The sequence below is a fragment of the Amblyraja radiata genome, chromosome 39 (assembly GCF_010909765.2).
Source record: "Amblyraja radiata isolate CabotCenter1 chromosome 39, sAmbRad1.1.pri, whole genome shotgun sequence".
In the NCBI taxonomy this organism is placed as follows: domain Eukaryota; kingdom Metazoa; phylum Chordata; class Chondrichthyes; order Rajiformes; family Rajidae; genus Amblyraja; species Amblyraja radiata.
Window position 1 is genome coordinate 17,432,528 of NC_045994.1, and position 16,356 is coordinate 17,448,883.

The window sequence follows — 16,356 nt, forward strand, 5'->3', positions numbered from 1 at the left end:
TTGCCACTAAGCTGGGGACTTTACTCACTGTGGCCTGTCATTCAATCCTTTCCTGGGATGTACAAGTGGCAACCTCCCTTTATTTGGTTTATTCTGTTCTATTCATTTTAAAATGATATATTTTTTGACATTGAGTGTTGTGCAAGTTTCAGTACATGATAAAAACTAACCGGGCAGCTCTGGCAACAGCTCGATAGATTTATAAACATTTGTTTCCAATGTTAAGTGTGTCAGGGCAAGGCCCAAGATATCTGCTTCTTTTCCCCAAGATATCTACTTCTCCATAATGTTAATATATATATACATATTGCAACTTTAATCCCAAGCCTGCACACGGCATGTTTCACGTGACTATGGTCACTTTCACCAGGATTATCACAAAGGCTCAGATTCAAATCCACACCATTCTTCTCTAAGATCTGGATTAGTGTTTGAAAATGCAATGAGATTCGTGGCTGTTATTGACAGTCATTCTAACTGAAATCGGAATATCACACAACTATTGAGGATCTAACATAGAATCATACTGCTCAGAAACAGGCCCTTCAGCCCAGCTTGTCCATGCCAACCAGGATGCCCCATCTAAGCTAGTCTCCTTTCGCCCATATCCCTCTTAACCTTTCATATCCACCTTAACTGTCCAAATGACTTTTAAATGTTATTGTACCTGCCTCAACGACTTCTGGCAGCTCATTCCATATGCCCACCTCCACTGTGTGAGAATGTTGCCCCTCATGTTTGAATCGAGTCTTAAACTCATATCCTCTAGTTCTTAGGCAGACACAAAATGCTGGAGTAACTCAAACTCAGCGGGTGAGGCAGCATCTCTGGAGAGAGGGAATGGGCAACGTTTTGGGTCGAGACCCTTCTTCAGACTGATGTCAGGGGAGGGGGCGGGACATATATATAATGTAGGCGGAGACAGTAAGACTAGTGGGAGAACTGGGGAGGGGATGGAGAGGGAAAGCAAGGGCTATCTGAAGTTAGAGAAGTCAATATTCATACCGCTGGGGTGTAAACTACCTAAGCGAAGTATGAGGTGCTGTTCCTCCAATTTGCGCTGGGCCTCACTCTGACAATGGAGGAGGCCCAAGACAGAAAGGTCAGATTGGGAATGTAAATGGGAGGGGGAGTTAAAGTGCTGAGCCACCGGGAGATCAGATAGTTCAGGCGGACTGAGCGAAGGTGTTCCGTTCTTGATTGTCCTAACCTGGGGGAAAAAGACAGTACATTCACCTGTTTATGTCACATAAGTTACACTAGTTTACCTGACTAAGTCAGTGGAACAAAACTCAATGACCTGACCTGCCCATCATGTTTGTTGTTTCTCTTTGGTGGCCGGCCATAAGAGAGTGCAGTGCTCAACACTGTCGTGAAGCTGAGAAGCATGGTAGTGCAGCGTTAAACTGCTTGACTTCCGGATTTTGTAATGTATCTGGACATTGCTCAGTCTGTATGTTCACAGGGTTTGTCTTTTTTGAAAGACCCCTTCAATTAAATTTGGATGAAGAGTGTGTGTAAAAAAAAACCATGTAATCAATTGTCACCGTCATGTTCTGTCTAGAAAGATTTTGTTAAGTTTAAGAGGACAGAAGTATCTGTGTTCCAGTCTGAATATTACCGAGTTACTGCACTAATCGCTCGGTGCATGTGCTTGCTTGGGCATTCACCATTGAGTGAGGAGAGCTTGTGTGTTACCCTGTGCATGTCTGGTGTATAAGTCTGTGGTTTACCTATTGTGTCTGTTGATGGTATACATGTGTGGTAGATAGTATTGAATAATAAAAAATAACTTATTATTCTTGTTTATCCCTTCTCACTTTCCTTTCCTTGTCTCTAATTGTGTACACTAATGTATCTTTCTCGATGGTGCTTCCTCTTTTTCTGTTTAATATCTACAAATTAAATGTCCTCATCCTTCATGAATGCATCTTTTCATCGCCTTCCACCTGTTTCACCATGTACCTGCGTACATGACACATTCTAACTTTGATGCCTTCCGCTATTGCTTGTGTTTGCAATATTTATATTGCGCTTTTCATTTCCTCTGTAACATCTTTTGTTATTGACCTGCACTGCATGCTTTTTACACTGCTCTTCTGCACCTTCTCCGTGTTCATTTCTTACTTCCAACTCCTGGACTGTGTTTGCCGTCACTTCCTCTCCACGCTGCCCTTTTCTTCTCTGCATCCTCGTGTCACGTCTCATGGCCAAAATTGTGCAGCATTTTATGGCCTAGATGAGTCTGATCTCGACAAAGTCTTCCACTTGCCCACGACTACCTTCATCGGAGGCAACGAAACTGCCCTTCCACTTCGGGAGATTATCCAGCGAATGGAGGTACGTGATCAAACTTAAACAGCAGCTTTTGTTGTTTGCTTTCCATATGGTTGTATGTAGAAAGTTCATTAGTATTTGTATGTTACAGGATGTTTCATTTATAAAGGAAACCTGCGGTGTGAGCCAGTGCAGAGAAATGGCTTGAAGGTAGACACAAAATGCTAGAGTAACTCAGCGGGACAAGCAGCATCCCTGGAGAGAAGGAATGGGTGACGTGACATTTCAGTCTGAAGAAGGGTCTCGACCTGAAACGTCATCCATTCCTTCTCTCCAGAGATGCTGCCTGTCTCGCTGAGTTACTCCAGCTTTTTGTGACTACCTCCGTTTAAACCAGCATCTGCAGTTCTACACATTGCTTTCTGTAAATCAAAGACCCACAGCAGGCCCTTTGTGCCGCGTGGCTTTTTGGCATCAGCAGGTTTCCTTGCATCAGAGCTGGATATAATACTGAGGTCATTGGCATTTCCACAGTAGTCGTGCCCATTTCATTCACAGCCAAGAAAAGTACTAAATGCCTCAAAATAGCAGCCTTCACTTAGTCATGCCAAGTATAGCTTTGTTTTTTTCCCCTTTAAGGACATAGAGCCTAAATAGGCACTTGGCTGACTTATTGTGCACCTTATCACATATCTATCTTGTCCTCTAGCAACAAAGCGACATCTGGCCATTTTTAAATTTTTATTAAACTCTTGCTTTTGACAAAATCTCCATTACCATCCAACCTGCTTCATGCAGGCTCTCCTTTCGATTATAGGAGGCCATTCGGCCCTCTGAGCCTGCTCTATCATTTAGTATGACCATGGCAGACCATACAAATCCAGTGCCTCCCCAGATTACTTGCTCTCTTTAGCCACAAGACCTCTACCTTGTTCCTTATTGAATAGATTTATTATTTTGCCTTCTGCTGTGGGGAACTGCAAATGTCCTAATTGGCATATCCTTTATCTTTGGGTTGCAATCTTTAATTCTGGATTTTCCCACCTTGATTGTTGATTCAAGTCTGCGGAGTTCTGTCAAGACTTTATAAATGATTTGTTCCACGCTTCTGCCCTTCACGGTGCTTTGGAAGCTCCCTTAATCTTGTCTGCCAGTGTTTTTTTTGTCTTTCCCCTTCAGATTCCCCTATCATCCTATATTTTGTATTTCTATAGAAATATCCTATATTTTAGTTCTCTGTGCCTGCTGTGTGCTTCCTTTTTATAATGTACCCCTCCCAACATCCCTCGATGTTCATAGTTCCTTTTCCTCATATGGCTACAAATCGGCCTTGAGTTCTCACTCTCACTTCTTTGAATGGCTGTTGCACATTGGATGTAGTCCTGCCTGCAAGCTGCTCGTCCCAATATAATTTAAACGTCTCGTGTTATTGGAATCGACAAGTGAGAGAGAAAGATCATCGGAAAGAAGTAAAGCAGTGGTTCCCAACCTTGTTTAGCTCATTGCCCCCTTGGGCTCTTTAATTTTTCTGTGCCCCCCCCCTGACATTATTAGCGGAAAAAAGTGGCCCCCTTCATTGAACCTGTGGCCCCCTAAATCCCCAAATTTTTCTGTGGCCTCCCTGAAAGTTGCCATGGTCCATTTGGGGCTATATGGCCCCTGGCTGGGAATCACTGAAGTAGAGGAATGATTATAGATTCCACATGTATTGGATGTTCCAGAGAAACATGAAATAAGATAAGCGTGATCAGGGTTTGATTCTCAGATATCCGTCTACAGTCAGATTGCATGTATTCCTCTATTGCTACACGAAGCACATGGTCTCTTGTTTTGCCACAGATGTCTTACTGCCAACACATTGGAGTCGAGTTCATGTTTATCAATGACCTGGAGCAGTGCCAGTGGATTCGGCAAAAGTTTGAGACGCCACGTGCCATGCAGTTCAATAACGAAGAGAAGCGCACCCTCTTGGCCAGGCTGGTCCGCTCCACCAGGTACGCCACCCCCCCCCCCCCCCTCACCAGGTACACCACCCCACCTCACCAGGTACGCCACCCCCCCCTCCCCCTCACCAGGAACACCACCCCCCCCCCCCCACCAGGTACGTCCCACCCCCCCCTCCCACCAGGTATGTCCCACCCCCCCCCCCCCCCCCCCAGGTACACCCCTCCCCCCCCCGGTACACCCCCCCTCCCCCACCAGATACACCCCCCTCCCCCACCAGGTACGCCCCCCCCCTCCCCCACCAGGTACGCGCCCCCCACCAGGTACGCACCCCCCCCCCAACAATCATCATCAACTAGAAACACTAACACTTGTACATTCTTAAAGACGTTTCAGCCAATTAAGTGAGGGCCTGTTGCCGTGCTGTATCTAAAGTCTAATGTAAAGTAATCTTGTAGGGTTACTGGGTGGAGGTTAATTAACAATCTTTCTTGAATTGTCTTTATCATCTGTAAAATAGGTCCTTAACTCTGAAATTATTGTTAAATTGGTTAAATTGTTGGGATTGGTTGGATCATTACTACAGACTAATTCCAGGTGTTTTTTTTAGCAAGGATTTGCCTGGCTTTAACTTAGTGGGTGTTTGTTGTCACTTTGACAAATAGTTGTGCCTTATTGTCGGACGTTGACTGATTTCTCTCAAAGGTTTGAGGAGTTTCTGCAGAGGAAGTGGTCATCTGAGAAGCGCTTTGGTTTGGAAGGTTGTGAGGTATTGATCCCAGCACTGAAGACCATCATTGACAAGTCCAGTGAAAATGGTGTTGAGAATGTCATCATGGGCATGCCACACAGGTAATGCAAATGCATGTCAACCTAAACCTCCATTATTGAACACAGAAGGAACTGATAAAATGGTTGTCAAAAAGTGGCTGAATCTAATAGATTTTAAATGACTATCACTTTTTCTTTGGGGTGTGGGGCGTGGGGGGGAGGTCATGCATAAGAGGTATTTGTGTTAAAATGAATACTTTTCCCTGCTTGTACCTGAGCTTGGGCAGATTGTTAAAATTGATCATCATTGATCACGTTTGGCTATGATACGATGATCTCTGACAGCACAGTGGCGCAGCGGTAGAGATCCAGGATCAATCCTGACCACGGGTGCTGTCTGTACGGAGTTTGTACGTTCTCCCCGTGACCACTTGGGTTTTCTCCAGGGGGCACCAGTTTCCTCCCACATTCCATATATATACAGGTTTGTAGGCTAATTGGCTTTGGTAAAAAAAAATGTGATTTGTCCCTCGTGTGTGTGTGTGTGTGTGTAGGATAGTGTTAGTGTACGGGATCGCTGGTCAACATGGACTTGGTGGGCTGAAGGGCCTGCTTTCGAGTTGTATCTCAAAAACTAAAGGAATTCCATTAAACCTGTAAACCCAAATATTGTACACAGAATGAAGCTAGTCAATATTGTGCAAAATCTTAATCGGTCATGCTTGTTTCATTATGGACCTTAGATCTTCACCCGAGATTCTTGGTGTATGTCACAAGGATCTTGAGTTGAACACCAACCATCTGAATGTTGTTTGCTTCTTTACTGAGGACGGTGGCCAATTGGTTTAAACTTTTTTCCATCCCATAGAGGCCGTCTGAATGTGTTGGCCAATGTTATCAGGAAAGAATTGGAGCAGATCTTCTGTCAGTTTGACTCTAAATTGGAAGCTGCTGATGAGGTGAGTGTTGTGGGCACGGCATTTGGCCAATGTGTGCAGTACAGTATTACTTGTTTTTAACTGATCACGGTGGTGCAGCGGTAGAGTGCTACCTTACAGCCAATGCAGCGCCGGAGACCCGGGTTCGATCCCGACTATGGGTGCTGTCTGTACGGAGTTTGTACCTTCTCCCCGTGACCTGCGTGGGTTTTCTCCGAGATCTTCGGTTTCCTCCCACACTCCAAAGACGTACAGGTTTGTAGGTTAATTGGCTTGATTTAATTGTTAAAATTGTCCCTAGTGTGTAGGCTAGTGTTAATGTGCGGGGATTGCTGGTCAGCACGGACCCGGTGGGCCGAAGGGCCTGTTTCCGCGCTGTATCTCTAAACTAAAGTATAAGATTAATCCTTTCCTAGTGCCATCGTTACTTCTTAGCAAAGATATTGGTCACCTTTACACGTTCTGTAAAGGCCACCTGTTTACACAGCCAGCTGTCTCCATGAATTTGTGAGATTGTCACAGGACCATGGAAACAAATTAATGAACCGTCTGTTGAGCTAAATGTCGATGGTATTGGCTTTTCCCCCCTAAAACTGTATGTTGCCAGTGTATGATGTGCATCTTCTGGTGTTCTGTATGTGCAGGGGACTGGTGATGTGAAGTACCATTTGGGTATGTACCACCGGAGGATCAACCGTGTATCAAACAAAAACATAACTCTCTCCCTCATGGCCAACCCATCCCATCTGGAGGCTGTGGATCCTGTGGTTCAAGGAAAGACCAAAGCAGAACAGTTTTACCTCAGTGACACAGAAGGAAAGCAGGTAAAACTTAGAACTACCAGCTCCTATGTCAATTACATGTCCGTCCTTTTGTGGGGGGATTTCACAGAGGGGGCGCAAGCAAGAGAGGACACGGAGGGGGAGCAGGGTTTCTTCCCAGCTGTTATCTGGCAACTGAACCATCCTGTCACCAACTGGAGAGCGGTCCTGACCCACCATCTACTTCACTGGAGACTGTTGAACTATCTTTACTGGACTTTATCTTACACTAAATATTAAACCATCTATACTGTATCTGTAAGGGTTGTAATCATGTATGATCTTTCTGCTGACTGTATAGCACACAACAAGAAGCTGTTCACTGTACCTCGGTACATGTGACAGTAATAAACTAAACTAAAATGTGCTGGAAGAAATCTAAACTGTTATCTATTCGTTGAGAACCAAGTCTGGGCAGGTTAGATGTTGACTTTGTGTCTTTGTTCCAGGTGATGTCAATTCTCCTGCACGGTGATGCAGCATTTGCAGGCCAGGGAATTGTCTATGAAACCTTCCACTTGAGTGACCTTCCGTCCTATACCACCCACGGAACCATTCATGTCGTGGTAAACAACCAGGTACGTACGTGTTGGCTGATTGTCAAACTGTCTCCCAGTGGAGGTGGAAACGAAGAACTTTGTTTATAGCGACAAGTTCACGTAGAATTAGGCCGTTTGGTGGAACAGAGGTAGGTTGTGCCACATGAACCTGGCTCTTATTTGGAAGTGGCGACTGGAATGTCTATGGACTTGGCCTAACTCGCAAGTAATTTGCAAGAGATAGGCTCATGGAAAGGAAAGTTATTGATTTGGATAGTAAAATAATTAAGCGTTGTTAGTAGCGATAACAGGTAGGCATTCAAATTGGCAAGATATGATCTTTGTTGCAACTGTTCACTGTATTTACAAATGACTTGCATGAAGAGCAACGTATCCATATTTTCCATGGGCATGCAAATTGCACGAAACCTTGCCCAGAATTGACTTGATCAATAGTAATTCCTGCTAATACAAAGATCTGGTGATCTCTGCACCAAAACCTTTCCTTTTACTTTGCACACTTCCCTCAAGTATCGGTTTAAAGGAGCACTCTGTGTCTGACCGTTGCAATGTCCTCAAGCCGCTTATTTAGTTATAAATGACTTTTTAAATAGTATGCAATGTGCTAAGTTGAAATAAAAACATTTGGTTAAGGAAGCGTACTGGAATGGTTAACAAGATTGTGTCAGTTCAAGTCGTTTTGACTTTGTTACGGTGGAAAAGGTCACAAATTAATCATCAATCTGTTCCCTCCAGTCATTGTAGGGTGTGTGCTGCTTGTAGACCAGGGCTGATTCAGCTCTGTACACACCTGGTGCAACTTCTTATCTTGATCATCTATGCATTGCTATTGGATAATCACCATGTACTTTCCAAACAATACAAGCGTAAAACTTATAAATGACAACATAAAATACTAATAGATTCAATGAAACTTGCAAATGAATTTCAATGCAGCAGCTATTTGGTTCTCCTTGGATCCTAACATGATAGAACAGGACACCTCTAAATGGCAAACGGCCAGAAACCGAGGAGATGCAAAGGAATCTGTCCCAAATACATTGATTGTCAAAATGTCACAGATGGGATTAGAAAATCAAGAAGTAGAAAGAAAGGCTAGCATCTATAAAAATATATAAATGTTGATATCATGGATTAAAAGTTCTTCTGCACCTGGACAAAGCTCTGGGCATGTTTAAATTATAATGTTTTAGTTTTAATTGTCTACTGTATATCCTTATGAGCAAAGCACCAAGGAAAATTCCTTGTACGTATACACACTTGCCTAATAAAATGGATTCAATTCAATTCAATCTAAGATTGGCTGACCTTTGACAACCAAGGGATGAATGAAGTTGGGAAGGGTGGCTATGTCAAGTTAGTTAGCCATGGTCTCATTACTAAAACTCATTCATGTATCTATGTACCCTACATCTGCTCCTGTGTTTAAAGCATTTAAAAAAGAGGATTATTGGGACACAGCTACCAGCCTTGGAGGGCATCTACCACACACGGTGCCTCAGGAAGGCCTTCAGCATCCATAAAGACTCCTCACACCCTTGTAACGGACTGTTCGAACAACTTCCCTCCGGCAGACGTTACAAGGCCTTCTACGCCCGAACCTCCAGACTCAGAAACAGCTTAATTCCCAGAGCTATAGCGGCTCTGAACCGGCCCTGCTGAGTGCCCCCCACCCCCCCTGGACTGTCTCCCTCGGATGGTCACGTCACACAGCTTATTTATTTATTTTACTTTTCTTTTACATCGGTTGGAAGCTGCGTACTAAATCTCGTTGCACTGATGTGCAATGACAATAAAGGATATTATTATTATTATTATTAAATGCCCGGCACCAACAAGAGATTATTCGTTGTTGTAACTTGTGGTTTTGGTTATTATTTTGCTAGATTGGATTCACAACTGACCCACGTGTTGCCCGGTCCTCTCCATACCCAACGGATGTGGCCCGTGTGGTCAATGCTCCTATTTTCCACGTGAACGGTGATGACCCCGAGGCGGTGATGTATGTGTGTAATGTGGCTGCCGAGTGGAGGAACACCTTCCATAAGGATGTCGTGGTTGATTTGGTAGGTGACCGGTCATTCACTGGCCCTTCGCATGTTTCATCACATGAGCTGTACATAGTAGCTTAATGCCCCTGTCCCACTTAGGAAACCTGAACGGAAACCTCTGGAGACTTTGCGCCCCACCCAAGGTTTTCGTGCGGTTCCCGGAGGTTGCAGGTGGTTGCCGGAGGTTGCAGGTAGTGGAAGCAGGTAGGGAGACTGACAAAAACCTCCGGGAACCGCACGGAAACCTTGGGTGGGGAGTAAAGTCTCCAGAGGTTTCCGTTCAGGTTTCCTAAGTGGGACAGGGGCATAACTCCATTTTGTTCAGTTTGCAGCAGAAAACCAACCAGGAAGTAACTCACAGCTGCAGAGCATGGTTTAGTGTGACTTCTCAAAGGAAGTGCAAAACTTCTTTAGGAAAATAATAGGCACAGAACTTCTGTGAAACTTTTAAAACTTTCCCAAGATAATCAGCTGTGTGGGTGGTTTAAGTTGTACATTTGCCTAGCCTCATATTATCAAAGTATTTCTATAATGCACTGAATGAAATGATGGGGCCTCTGACCAACACTGAACAAACCGGGTGGAAAATAACACTGTCTCTTGTACAAGAATTGTTCCAAAACTGATGAAAACTGACATCGTTCTCAAGTGAAGTAATTCTTGCACTGGCTGCCAAAGCCATTGTAGGGGAAGGTTAACAGCGGGAGAATGGTGATGGTGTGATCAACAAAGAATGATAAAGACCATTTACAAGGATGATCCCAGGAATGAGTAGGTTAACCTATGATGAGTGTTTTAGCGCTGGGACTGTATTCGCTGGAGTTAAGAATGAGTTGAGCCCACTGGTCGGTGTGTTTACAGGTCTGTTTCCGTCGCAATGGGCACAATGAGATGGATGAGCCCATGTTCACGCAGCCGCTGATGTACAAGCAGATCAAGAAGCAGAAGTCGGTGCTGAAGAAGTACGCAGAGAAGCTGACATCCGAGGGTGTGGTGACTCAGCAGGAGTTTGAGGTTTGACGTTTACATTTTCAGTCGTTGCGGAATCTTGAAGCACAACAGTGCAGAGCTTGAATGAATTAAATCGTAATCCAGAGAATGTGTGTTCAAATCTCCGCTTATTCCACATGAAATAAAGAAGCTCGCTGTGAAGGAGTACGTTTCTCCAGAACTCCAGACAGCTCCAGCAGTTACCTGCCACTTCTTTGCTTCCTGGTGCTAATTCACCAGCCTCTCTACCGTGAGGTTCCGTGCTGTAACTAGGCAGTACACGAGTTTGGCTTCATTGGATTTATGTATCGTATGCTTGATCCGTTTGGATAGAGTGCAAAACCAAGCTTTTCACTGTACTTCTGTACACATGACAGTAATAAACCAGAAAGACTATCTACACGCGGCCAGCTTTTATGTCAGGCTTCTGCAAGTACATGGATAGGACAGGTTGGGAGAGATATGGGCCAAACTTGGGCAGGTAGGACTAGTGTAGCTGGGACATGTTGGCCAGTGTGGGCAAGTTGGGCTGAAGGGCCTGTTTCCACACTGTATCACTCTATGACTAGTGTAGCTGGGACATGTTGGCCAGCGTGGGCAAGTTGGGCCGAAGGGCCTGTTTCCACACTATCACTCTGAGCTGTTTAGCTGGAGCTCCTCACCAAGACTGTTATCAGCACCAAAGTAGTTGCTGGTCTCAATGTGTATGCTGCTGTAGGGCAGTTTTTGTTATGTTTGCTACGTCTGAAAATATTTTTTCTTTTGCTATTTGGTGTCTAGGAGGAAATGGCCAAATATGATAAGATTTGTGAGGAAGCGTATACTCGATCCAAAGATGAGAAAATCATGCACATTAAACACTGGCTGGACTCCCCGTGGCCAGGTATGTGATACATAAGCCCCCTGTACTAGTTGTTGTTGCCGTGTGTGTGTGTGGTACATAAGCCCCCTGTACTGTTTGTTGTTGCCGTGTGTGTGTGTGGTACATAAGCCCCCTGTACTAGTTGTTGTTGCCGTGTGTGTGTGTGGTACATAAGCCCCCTGTACTGTTTGTTGTTGCCGTGTGTGTGTGTGTGGTACATAAGCCCCCTGTACTAGTTGTTGTTGCCGTGTGTGTGTGTGTGGTACATAAACCCCCTGTACTGGTTGTTGTTGCCGTGTGTGTGTGTGGTACATAAGCCCCCTGTACTAGTTGTTGTTGCCGTGTGTGTGTGTGGTACATAAGCCCCCTGTACTAGTTGTTGTTGCCGTGTGTGTGTGTGGTACATAAGCCCCCTGTACTAGTTGTTGTTGCCGTGTGTGTGTGTGGTACATAAGCCCCCTGTACTGTTTGTTGTTGCCGTGTGTGTGTGTGGTACATAAGCCCCCTGTACTAGTTGTTGTTGCCGTGTGTGTGTGTGGTACATAAGCCCCCTGTACTGTTTGTTGTTGCCGTGTGTGTGTGTGTGGTACATAAGCCCCCTGTACTAGTTGTTGTTGCCGTGTGTGTGTGTGTGGTACATAAACCCCCTGTACTGGTTGTTGTTGCCGTGTGTGTGTGTGGTACATAAGCCCCCTGTACTAGTTGTTGTTGCCGTGTGTGTGTGTGGTACATAAGCCCCCTGTACTAGTTGTTGTTGCCGTGTGTGTGTGTGGTACATAAGCCCCCTGTACTAGTTGTTGTTGCCGTGTGTGTGTGTGGTACATAAGCCCCCTGTACTGTTTGTTGTTGCCGTGTGTGTGTGTGGTACATAAGCCCCCTGTACTAGTTGTTGTTGCCGTGTGTGTGTGTGTGGTACATAAACCCCCTGTACTGGTTGTTGTTGCCGTGTGTGTGTGTGGTACATAAGCCCCCTGTACTAGTTGTTGTTGCCGTGTGTGTGTGTGGTACATAAGCCCCCTGTACTAGTTGTTGTTGCCGTGTGTGTGTGTGGTACATAAGCCCCCTGTACTAGTTGTTGTTGCCGTGTGTGTGTGTGGTACATAAGCCCCCTGTACTAGTTGTTGTTGCCGTGTGTGTGTGTGGTACATAAGCCCCCTGTACTAGTTGTTGTTGCCGTGTGTGTGTGTGGTACATAAGCCCCCTGTACTAGTTGTTGTTGCCGTGTGTGTGTGTGGTACATAAGCCCCCTGTACTGGTTGTTGTTGCCGTGTGTGTGTGTGGTACATAAGCCCCCTGTACTAGTTGTTGTTGCCGTGTGTGTGTGTGGTACATAAGCCCCCTGTACTAGTTGTTGTTGCCGTGTGTGTGTGTGGTACATAAGCCCCCTGTACTAGTTGTTGTTGCCGTGTGTGTGTGTGGTACATAAGCCCCCTGTACTGGTTGTTGTTGCCGTGTGTGTGTGTGGTACATAAGCCCCCTGTACTGGTTGTTGTTGCCGTGTGTGTGTGTGGTACATAAGCCCCCTGTACTAGTTGTTGTTGCCGTGTGTGTGTGTGGTACATAAGCCCCCTGTACTAGTTGTTGTTGCCGTGTGTGTGTGTGGTACATAAGCCCCCTGTACTAGTTGTTGTTGCCGTGTGTGTGTGTGGTACATAAGCCCCCTGTACTAGTTGTTGTTGCCGTGTGTGTGTGTGGTACATAAGCCCCCTGTACTAGTTGTTGTTGCCGTGTGTGTGTGTGGTACATAAGCCCCCTGTACTGGTTGTTGTTGCCGTGTGTGTGTGTGGTACATAAGCCCCCTGTACTAGTTGTTGTTGCCGTGTGTGTGTGTGGTACATAAGCCCCCTGTACTGGTTGTTGTTGCCGTGTGTGTGTGTGGTACATAAGCCCCCTGTACTAGTTGTTGTTGCCGTGTGTGTGTGTGGTACATAAGCCCCCTGTACTAGTTGTTGTTGCCGTGTGTGTGTGTGGTACATAAGCCCCCTGTACTAGTTGTTGTTGCCGTGTGTGTGTGTGGTACATAAGCCCCCTGTACTAGTTGTTGTTGCCGTGTGTGTGTGTGGTACATAAGCCCCCTGTACTAGTTGTTGTTGCCGTGTGTGTGTGGTACATAAGCCCCCTGTACTAGTTGTTGTTGCCGTGTGTGTGTGTGGTACATAAGCCCCCTGTACTAGTTGTTGTTGCCGTGTGTGTGTGTGTGGTACATAAGCCCCCTGTACTGGTTGTGCCACGTGGTACATAAGCCTCCTGTACTAGTTGTTGTTGCTGTGTGTGTGTGGTACATAAGCCCCCTGTACTAGTTGTTGTTGCCGTGTGTGTGTGTGGTACATAGGCCCCTTGTACTGGTTGTTGTTGCCGTGTGTGTGTGTGGTACATAAGCCCCCTGTACTGGTTGTTGTTGCCGTGTGTGTGTGGTACATAAGCCCCCTGTACTAGTTGTTGTTGCCGTGTGTGTGTGTGATACATAAGCCCCCTGTACTAGTTGTTGTTGCCGTGTGTGTGTGTGGTACATAAGCCCCCTGTACTAGTTGTTGTTGCCGTGTGTGTGTGTGGTACATAAGCCCCCTGTACTAGTTGTTGTTGCCGTGTGTGTGTGTGGTACATAAGCCCCCTGTACTAGTTGTTGTTGCCGTGTGTGTGTGTGGTACATAAGCCCCCTGTACTCGTTGTTGTTGCCGTGTGTGTGTGTGGTACATAAGCCCCCTGTACTGGTTGTTGTTGCCGTGTGTGTGTGTGGTACATAAGCCCCCTGTACTAGTTGTTGTTGCCGTGTGTGTGTGTGGTACATAAGCCCCCTGTACTGGTTGTTGTTGCCGTGTGTGTGTGTGGTACATAAGCCCCCTGTACTAGTTGTTGTTGCCGTGTGTGTGTGTGGTACATAAGCCCCCTGTACTGGTTGTTGTTGCCGTGTGTGTGTGTGGTACATAAGCCCCCTGTACTGGTTGTTGTTGCCGTGTGTGTGTGTGTGTGTGGTACATAAGCCCCCTGTACTGGTTGTTGTTGCCGTGTGTGTGTGTGTGTGTGGTACATAAGCCCCCTGTACTGGTTGTTGTTGCTGTGTGTGTGTGTGGTACATAAGCCCCCTGTACTGGTTGTGCCACGTGGTACATAAGCCCCCTGTACTGGTTGTTGTTGCCGTGTGTGTGTGTGGTACATAAGCCCCATGTACTGGTTGTTGTTGCCGTGTGTGTGTGTGGTACATAAGCCCCCTGTACTGGTTGTTGTTGCCGTGTGTGTGTGTGGTATACAAGCCCCCTGTACTGGTTGTTGTTGCCGTGTGTGTGTGTGTGTGTGGTACATAAGCCCCCTGTACTGGTTGTTGTTGCCGTGTGTGTGTGTGTGTGTGGTACATAAGCCCCCTGTACTGGTTGTTGTTGCCGTGTGTGTGTGTGGTACATAAGCCCCCTGTACTGGTTGTTGTTGCCGTGTGTGTGTGTGGTACATAAGCCCCCTGTACTGGTTGTTGTTGCCGTGTGTGTGTGTGGTACATAAGCCCCCTGTACTGGTTGTTGTTGCCGTGTGTGTGTGTGGTACATAAGCCCCCTGTACTGGTTGTTGTTGCCGTGTGTGTGTGTGTGTGTGGTACATAAGCCCCCTGTACTGGTTGTTGTTGCCGTGTGTGTGTGTGTGTGTGGTACATATGCCCCCTGTACTGGTTGTTGTTGCTGTGTGTGTGTGTGGTACATAAGCCCCCTGTACTGGTTGTGCCACGTGGTACATAAGCCCCCTGTACTGGTTGTTGTTGCCGTGTGTGTGTGTGGTACATAAGCCCCATGTACTGGTTGTTGTTGCCGTGTGTGTGTGTGGTACATAAGCCCCATGTACTGGTTGTTGTTGCCGTGTGTGTGTGTGGTATACAAGCCCCCTGTACTGGTTGTTGTTGCCGTGTGTGTGTGTGGTATACAAGCCCCCTGTACTGGTTGTTGTTGCCGTGTGTGTGTGTGTGTGTGGTACATAAGCCCCCTGTACTGGTTGTTGTTGCCGTGTGTGTGTGTGTGTGTGGTACATAAGCCCCCTGTACTGGTTGTTGTTGCCGTGTGTGTGTGGTACATAAACCCCCTGTACTAGTTGTTGTTGCCGTGTGTGTGTGTGTGGTACATAAGCCCCCTGTACTGGTTGTTGCCGTGTGTGTGTGTGTGGTACATAAGCCCCCTGTACTAGTTGTTGTTGCCGTGTGTGTGTGTGTGGTACATAAGCCCCCTGTACTGGTTGTTGTTGCCGTGTGTGTGTGTGGTACATAAGCCCCCTGTACTGGTTGTTGTTGCCGTGTGTGTGTGTGGTACATAAGCCCCCTGTACTAGTTGTTGTTGCCGTGTGTGTGTGTGGTACATAAGCCCCCTGTACTGGTTGTTGTTGCCGTGTGTGTGTGTGGTACATAAGCCCCCTGTACTGGTTGTTGTTGCCGTGTGTGTGTGTGTGTGTGGTACATAAGCCCCCTGTACTGGTTGTTGTTGCCGTGTGTGTGTGTGTGTGTGGTACATAGGCCCCCTGTACTGGTTGTTGTTGCCGTGTGTGTGTGGTACATAGGCCCCCTGTACTGGTTGTTGTTGCCGTGTGTGTGTGTGTGTGTGGTACATAAGCCCCCTGTACTAGTTGTTGTTGCCGTGTGTGTGTGTGGTACATAAGCCCCCTGTACTGGTTGTTGTTGCCGTGTGTGTGTGTGGTACATAGGCCCCCTGTACTGGTTGTTGTTGCCGTGTGTGTGTGTGGTACATAAGCCCCCTGTACTGGTTGTTGTTGCCGTGTGTGTGTGTGGTACATAAGCCCCCTGTACTAGTTGTTGTTGCCGTGTGTGTGTGTGGTACATAAGCCCCCTGTACTAGTTGTTGTTGCCGTGTGTGTGTGTGGTACATAAGCCCCCTGTACTGGTTGTTAATATGTGGCACTGCCATTGATTCCCATTCCCCATGCATAACACACTTGCTGGTACTAATTCACATCTGCTGCATGTAACACTCTTGCTGGTACAGACTCGCATCCCCTTATGCCATGCACACTCTTGTTGGCGATCATTCACACCTTCTGCTTGTTATATTCTCTCTCGCTAGTATTGACTTCTGTCTCCTGTTTGTAGTGCACATTCTCGCTGGCACTGACTCACATCCCCTGTCTGCAACGCACTCACTGGAACTGATTCATGCC

At 46.4% G+C, this 16,356-nt stretch overlaps 1 protein-coding gene across 4 annotated transcripts in view; it reads left to right on the forward strand.

Moving 5' to 3' along the window:
* ogdh (oxoglutarate dehydrogenase) overlaps positions 1-16,356 on the forward strand; it is a 67,820-nt gene that overhangs the window by 37,439 nt on the left and 14,025 nt on the right. For all 4 annotated transcript variants that reach the window (XM_033014114.1, XM_033014115.1, XM_033014112.1 and 1 more), the window contains 9 exons: positions 2,225-2,340; positions 4,117-4,271; positions 4,927-5,073; positions 5,861-5,951; positions 6,575-6,754; positions 7,201-7,329; positions 9,198-9,377; positions 10,224-10,376; positions 11,133-11,235. In XM_033014114.1, coding sequence (XP_032870005.1) covers positions 2,225-2,340; positions 4,117-4,271; positions 4,927-5,073; positions 5,861-5,951; positions 6,575-6,754; positions 7,201-7,329; positions 9,198-9,377; positions 10,224-10,376; positions 11,133-11,235 — 1,254 coding nt within the window. The remainder of the gene's footprint in view (positions 1-2,224; positions 2,341-4,116; positions 4,272-4,926; positions 5,074-5,860; positions 5,952-6,574; positions 6,755-7,200; positions 7,330-9,197; positions 9,378-10,223; positions 10,377-11,132; positions 11,236-16,356) is intronic.